Source organism: Anoplolepis gracilipes, chromosome 1, assembly GCF_047496725.1.
Source record: "Anoplolepis gracilipes chromosome 1, ASM4749672v1, whole genome shotgun sequence".
Classification (NCBI taxonomy): Eukaryota; Metazoa; Arthropoda; class Insecta; order Hymenoptera; family Formicidae; genus Anoplolepis; species Anoplolepis gracilipes.
In genome coordinates this window covers 8,937,657-8,945,686 of record NC_132970.1, presented here as the reverse complement: position 1 = coordinate 8,945,686, position 8,030 = coordinate 8,937,657, and the positions used below count along the sequence as shown (strand labels likewise).

General features: G+C 35.1%; 1 protein-coding gene across 1 annotated transcript; it reads left to right on the top strand.

Moving 5' to 3' along the window:
- Positions 1-742: 742 nt before the first annotated feature.
- Positions 743-2,523, top strand: LOC140668888 (uncharacterized). The gene has a single exon (XM_072898209.1). The coding sequence runs from the start codon at positions 852-854 to the stop codon at positions 2,322-2,324; it is 1,473 nt and encodes a 490-aa protein (XP_072754310.1). The 5' UTR covers positions 743-851; the 3' UTR covers positions 2,325-2,523.
- Positions 2,524-8,030: the final 5,507 nt, after the last annotated feature.

The window sequence follows — 8,030 nt, the reverse complement described above, 5'->3', positions numbered from 1 at the left end:
AATATTGTCATATTTGCGGAAATGACATAATTACCTATACTTCTGTGAAAGAATGTTCTACTTGCTTTATGCACTATTTAGCAATATGTTGTGTTCTCAGAGAGAGAGAGTTAGATTCAAATAATGTAGAAGAGTTATTATATGATTGCGATAATACAGAAGTAAAAATATTATTAATGCATGAACCAACAAATGAAATGGAAATACCATAAAATAAAGTAAAAATATATTATATTCGTGCAAATATACATATACAAATAATAAGTTGTATCTGCTTACTTACAGAAATGATGTATCATTTAGTATTATTATTATTCACTGCGCAATCCTCCCTCGCCCTTCTCGGCTTTGATTGCGGAGGACGACATTTAAATATTACATCAGTTTCGTTGTTGGATGTGGGAGAATGCAATCTTCCGCATAAAACATCAAACTCTACGGATACTTATATCCAACTCCTTCAATTATCTGAATATAATCATGCGTTTATAATACAGTGTAAGGTCGAAATTTCAAGAACTATATATTATTGCGGCATGCACTCGCACGTTTCAATCATGCATAACGGACGTGCTGACTATATACATGAAACCGGACACTCACAGTGCAAACGAATGTTTCGTGATGGTACTTTTTCGCTAGGAACAAGAGTTTTAATCGATGGCATCAGAATCAACCAAACCGCCTCCTACAGCATTACCATGGCCGGAAGCGTAGGCAACGATGGAAAATGCAAAGGCACCCAATATTCCGACCACTATGGAACATGGGACGACGTTGTCGTGCAAGCTGTCGCCAGAATATCTTTGAAATCAGCCTATGTCCCCGTGAAACTAAATACTGGGAAAATAATGCTAAAATCAGGAACAATTTGTACGCTCAGTGAAGGATTTTGCATCGATTCAGAGGATGGATATACCTATTGGGAACCGATGCCTACCTCTTCGTGTAATTTTCACCAATACGACGTTCTATATGAAGGACCTGCTATCAAAACTACGGACGATACCAGTGAAGAAAAATCACCTATCGTATACAGCCTGACAACGCAAGATATAACTTTCGCCCTGACAAGAACGCGAGAACAGCCATTGTGCGGGTACACGCTTCTTCGTACAGAGCATCCCAAACTCTTTATACTAGAAACTAAAAAGGGAGACGTCTTCGCCGAACGAGGAACAATTTCAATTGATAATCTTGATATTTTCGCATATATGAACTCAAAGTTTGTATATGTAGAAAAACATATACGACATCAAATGACATCTCTTTACCACAATGTCATTCAACAGAAGTGCGAGCTGGAAAAAGACATCATAACTAACACCTTATCATTCGCCACTTTACAGCCTGATGAATTCGCCTATCGGTTAATGAAAGGACCAGGATACATGGCTGTCACTGCAGGAGAAGCCATTCATGTAATAAAATGTATTCCCGTTGACGCTATAATTCGGAGAACAAAAGAATGTTATGCCGAGCTTCCTGTAACGGTAAGGAACGCTTCACTATTTCTAACACCAAAATCAAGAATACTCACCAAATTCGGAACCCAGAAGGAATGTAGCTTTGAACTACCAACGCTCTATCGCATAGATGATACATGGATCCAGCTCACCCCTGACCCACAAGTCATACAATTACCCCCACAACGATTACGCCCGATGACCTCTTTGAGTTGGAAATACCTCACCCCAGGTCCATTAGCCATTAGTGGGATATATACGGAAAAAGATATAGAAAAGTTACGAGATCATATTATGTTTCCTGCAGAGAAACCAGCACTTCTAAATTTCATAGCCCGTGGGATGACAGGACAAGCTGTCGTACCAGGAGAAGTCTCTATATACAGTCTGCTAGACGAGAAAGCACTCCAAAAAATAGCTTCGAACACTGTCTCGAGAATTTGGGGCGGATTTGTAACCTTCGGATCGGCAACGGCCGGAATTCTAGGAGTATTCCTAATTATACGACTCATTAAATTAACTATTGATACAGCAATCCATGGATACGCCCTTCACACCGTATACGGATGCAGTCTACACCTACTAGGCGCCGTATGGAGTTCGCTCACACATCTCTTACTTCACCTAGCACGAGGACCCGTAAATCAACGAGGAATAAAACCAGAAGAAGATCAATCTCTCCAGGAGCCAACGAGTCCTCCACCAATAACACCTACAGCACCCAAAAACGAGTCAACTATCGTAAATGCAACAGCGGTAAATACAACCACCCCTATTCCCATTGTTTACACTGACCTTCGAGAACGATTGAACGATATCGAACAAATCCCTTCGATAACATCGGGAATTCGTTCTTAAATAAGGGGGGGGATGTGACGTCCCGCCAAAAATTTCAAACTAAATTTTCAAAATATAAACGTACCGCTGGAGATATGAACACAAGGTATGAGATATACATATATATCTCAACTTGAACTTAATAAAATATTTAATCAAGCATAGTATTATATAGCTATTAAATTGGACATTGCTTACTTAGAAGTAATAACAAAATAATACTGACCTTATCAGAAAAAATAAGAAAAAATATTTGTAATCATTAAACTACTATATTAATTTTCCAAATAAAAGTTAAAATTCTCTTTGCTAGAATATATGGAAATAAAATATTACTGTAACATCAGAATCGTTGAAATTCAATTACGCGATTGTAACAGAAACACTTGCAAACCAATTATATTAGAGTTAAATCATACTAACAATCGCTTTATAAATCCTACATTTCATAAGTATAATGAAAAGAAAAAATAAAGAAAAAGAAATATTATTCAGTAAAGTACATTTTGGAAGGCATATGCATACTGGCATTGAGAACCATATATATACGCCAAATAAATTAATTTATTAATATTATTAAGCTGCATTTGTATATCAACATGTAAATCTAAATGGAAGACTTTCTTTTAGTGTAATTGATGAAAAAGTAATATTACAAAAATAACGCATGACACGTATTATATATGTCTATATATATATTCATATATATATATGTAAAGGAGAGCTAGTCTCCTATGCTAAAGTGAAATCATAAGGAATCACGATAGAAAGGAATTATAAATTAAAAATAACAGTATTAAAATTGCATTAATTAAATCTTCCATATGGATACTATTATAAAAGCAGATATGTCAACATAAAATATGTAATACAACAAGAGAGAAAAGTAAAAGAAATTTAAACATAAAAGCATAAATTAATAAGTGAAAAGAAAAGAAATATTAGTATGAGACATAATAATTTCGATAATGAACATTAACTCTTGCTATAGTTAAATTAATAAGTCTCTCTTGCTGTAAGGAAAAAATTTATAATATAAGAGTGCGAAATTATTATAATACAAAGAGCCTTTCATTCGCACGATGACGCAATAGGCGACGGCGAGAAAGACTTAGTGAAATCGAATATTATTCTTATCTATCGACGCAGAGACTCAGCTTGACTAAATATTATGTCAACGCAGAGACCAGTGAAATCGAATATTATGCCTATCTCTCGACGCAGCGACTCGACGAAACTAAATATTATAACAACGTGCCTTTTGATATTCGCCGCTGAATATCAACTTAAGATTAAGAAGAGCTCACCGCTTCTGACGTCTTCGAAGGCGGAGAGTTCCCTCACCAAGAGCAAGAATCCATCTCCACCGGATGATTAAGCCAACCCGGGAAGTCTTGGATCCACCGGACGCCTAGAGGGAGGTGACCCGAAAGTGGGGACGGAGCGCAGAACGTCAGTCGAGTTTGCGGACGGAATCAGTCTTTCACCACCTCTCATACTAAACAGTCGCTCCCTATCATCCAAAGTGAACAGTCTTTCACCACCAGTCATCTAAAACAGTCGCCAACATTCAACCTAAAAAGTCGCCTTCCTAACTTCATAAGTCACTTCAACATCTCTCCGAAACGTTAGTCCGAAGTCGTGAAAAGTCTCTGTGTCTTTATACATTCACTGCGTCCTAAAATCAATTTTAACTTAATTTTCGTCAGCTACTTTGTGTCGTCAAAGTAGATCTTTAATAATACTTTACTTTCTCGTCTTCGCGACTCGTCTTATATTATAATTTAGAGCTTAGACTCACTCTACATTATAATTTAGAATTATTACTTTATTGTTAACTAATCTCCAATTTCTGGTACAGTGCGGTTGTACCTTTTTCATTTGAATTGTGAACAACATTTGTAATCATTACTTGCAACCTTTGTAAAATCTTCAAGCTTTTAAAATACATAGTTGCTTATTTCGAAATATTCTCAAGTACATTATTTTAATACAGTGTTCCTTCACCTTCAACCAGTGTTTACTATAATTAATTTAATATCGATTAAATATTTAACGTACGTCTGGATCTTGAGCGTTAGCGAGTCCCGTGCCTGGGATAGAGCAGAGTGACGTGCCCCTCGTGTTAGTTCGAGCAGAGCTGAGACTTAGTCGATGAGCTGCTTGAATGTCGCTTGATCCAGATTGTCAACCTGAATTGAATAACTTTTTAAATTAGAATAAAATTTTGGTTATAATTTATAGTAAATGCCTGGTTCTCGTCGCGCCGGTAAACGACATAGACAACTACGTGCCGCTTTACGCCGACAGAGACAAATTTCGAACAGTGATAATGGTCTCAGCCAAGTAGGAAAAGACAATCCAATTGACGTACCGGACAATCAAAGAATTGTCGTAGAACTTTTCGATCAGCTTCCTGCATCTGACTCAGTAGAAGCTCCCATCTCGCGAAGAACCTTTGAATTTATTGGCTGGCCCGGACCTTTGGTTGAAATCGAGCTGCATCCTGCCTCAACCTCTACCACTGACATCCCTGAGGGAGATCCACGACGTCCAGAGTACGAGGAAAAGGCCCAGGAAAATCAGCGAAACTAGAAACATTAATAAAGGTAAATCACTATTTTAAATATATACACTCATACGCATATGATCAATCAAGAAGAATATTACTATTTTAATAAAAAGAAAACGCACTCATATTCTAACAAAACATAATAAAAAGGAAAAGAATTCTGAATTGAACTACTATTTATAACACATCGTGTTTGACACTTATATGACATCATATCACTCTAACCACTTTAATTTTGCAAAACAATTTTAATTACAATCTAGACATATGCTCTTACGACTAATGCAATAAACTGTTCCACCCTTAAGCTCCGAAATAAAAATCTTTTATACAGTTAACTAGACATACATACAAGATATATATATATATATATATATATCTCATTCTTTTGAATAACTTACAGCTCAGACTATTGACTCTTAAAATTACAAATTGACTCACACTCTGATACCACTCTTAAGAATTATAAAGTTAAAATACTATACCAAGAAATTTGCAAATTTAGATGAGATAAATAATCAATCTATCAATGTAAGAGAGTTAACTACTCGTTATACTTAACTTGATAATAAAATTAAAGGAGCATCCTTTGCTTAATCTCTTCTTCCCATTTTCCATCGGAGACAGTGATTTTTGACAACAATAAATTATATCGCTGGCCTCCACCCACCATATTCCAGTTGTACATTTCTTTATATGTCACCTCACCACACAGTGCTGAACCTGCAAAGAACAATACTTTTAGTAATATATATATATATCTACATAAGAGCAATAAAAATTTTAATGATTCTTTCTTATTACGTGAATAGATGCATCAACGATATTTATGAGAAATAAAATCATAGTGCAACAGTTGACTTTCTCCTAAAGAAAGAGATATCTACATTTAATATAAATCCAAATCATTTAAATTTCTCAATTTAACTTTGTTCTTTATATTAAAGCAGTCATTAATTACTGAGAAATTTGCTCTTACATTATAAAAGTCGTAAATTAACCTTTCAAAACCAGTATATATTTGGAATTGCTCCGACGGTGAATTCTACTATACAACAACAGTAAGTACTTAACCCCTCACCATTACTATCACAAACCACCTTAATCCCTATCTCAATTTTAATATAATTGAAAATTTGTCAAATTAATCACAATCCATTTATAATTCCAAAACTGAAATTTTCCAATCATTCCAACTTTAAATTGAATAAATTTAAAGCTATTGCTGATATAATTTTACAATTTTATTTTCTCTTTGATTAACTCGAGTGTCATTGTGCGTCACGTTCATTGCATACGCGATAATGGTCATGGTGTCATGGAGTTCCTAGAACTTCCTCAGCCTCTCGTTAGTGCCGAGTGAATTGCATTCTGACCACCAGACTATATCAAATATACAATAACGAGATTCAACGCGTTTGCTTACCGTTTTAATCATTTTCAAACACATATGTCATAAATTTAACCTTTTTATTTTCAACTTTCTTAATTTTTCTTGTCAAATAAAATAAAATAAATGAGACCTCAGACAACTGATTCTGAATTTCAACAAAACCCTTTCGTTGACCCTGAAGTCATATTAGAAACTCTAATCCAATTTATAGAAGAAAATAAAGAAAATATTATTTACAATTTAGACAATATCATAAAAGAGTTTTTAAATCAAGCCTCTATTATCATCATCCCAGATCAGTAAAAAAATCCTCCGAATTATTAGTTCCTAGTACACATTGATCCTGCTCTCGGCGAAGCCCTGGGTATAGCCGACTTAGACAGATTACCCAAAAACTAAATAGAGAGCAACCCTGTTATTGACACCGAGGTAGACGATAACAGTGGGTCACTGCACGTGACAATGGAAATAAAATATTACTGTAACATCAGAATCGTTGAAATTCAATTACGCGATTGTAACAGAAACACTTGCAAACTAATTATATTAGAGTTAAATCATACTAACAATCGCTTTATAAATCCTACATTTCATAAGTATAATGAAAAGAAAAAAAATAAAGAATAAGAAATATTATTCAGTAAAGTACATTTTGGAAAGCATATGCATACTGGCACTGAGAACCATATATATACGCCAAATAAATTAATATATTTAATAATATTATTAAGCTGCATTTGTATATCAACATGTAAATCTAAATGGAAGACTTTCTTTTAGTGTAATTGATGAAAAAGTAATATTCTAAAAACAATAACGCATGACACGTATTATACATATATGTCTATATATATATATTCATATATATATATGTGAAGGAGAGTTAGTCTCTTATGCTAAAGTGAAACCATAAGGAATCACGATAGAAAGGAATTATAAATTGAAATAACAGTATTAAACTGCATCTTCCATATAGATACTATTATAAAAGCGGATAAGTTAAGATGAAATATGTGATACAACAAGAGAGAAAATTAAAGGAAATTTAAATATAAAAGCATAAATTAATAAGTGAAAAGAAAAGAAATATTAATAATGAGACATAATAACTTTGAGAACGAATAATAACTCTTGCTATAGTTAATAAGTCTCTCTTGCTGTAAAAAGAATTATAATATAAGAGTGCGAAATTATTATAATACAAAGAGCCTTTCATGCGCATGATGACGCAATAGGCGACGGCGAGAAAGACTTAGTGAAATCGAATATTATTCTTATCTCTTGACGCAGAGACCCGATGAAACCGAATATTATTCTTATCTATCGACGCAGAGACTCAGCTTGACTAAATATTATGTCAACGCAGAGACCAGTGAAATCGAATATTATGCCTATCTCTCGACGCAGCGACTCGACGAAACTAAATATTATAACAACGTGCCTTTTGATATTCGCCGCTGAATATCAACTTAAGATTAAGAAGAGCTCACCGCTTCTGACGTCTTCGAAGGCGGAGAGTTCCCTCACCAAGAGCAAGAATCCATCTCCACCGGATGATTAAGCCAACCCGGGAAGTCTTGGATCCACCGGACGCCTAGAGGGAGGTGACCCGAAAGTGGGGACGGAGCGCAGAACGTCAGTCGAGCTTGCGGACGGAGTCAGTCGATCCCCATCATTCAAACTAATAAGTCGTTCACCACCGGTCATCTAAAAAAAGTCGATCCCCATCATCTGAAGTGAATAGTCGCCAACAACCCCTCAT

What these genes read in the sequence shown, in the direction of transcription:
- LOC140668888 (XM_072898209.1), top strand. Translation starts at nt 852, where the DNA reads ATGCTAAAATCAGGAACAATTTGTACGCTCAGTGAAGGATTTTGCATC.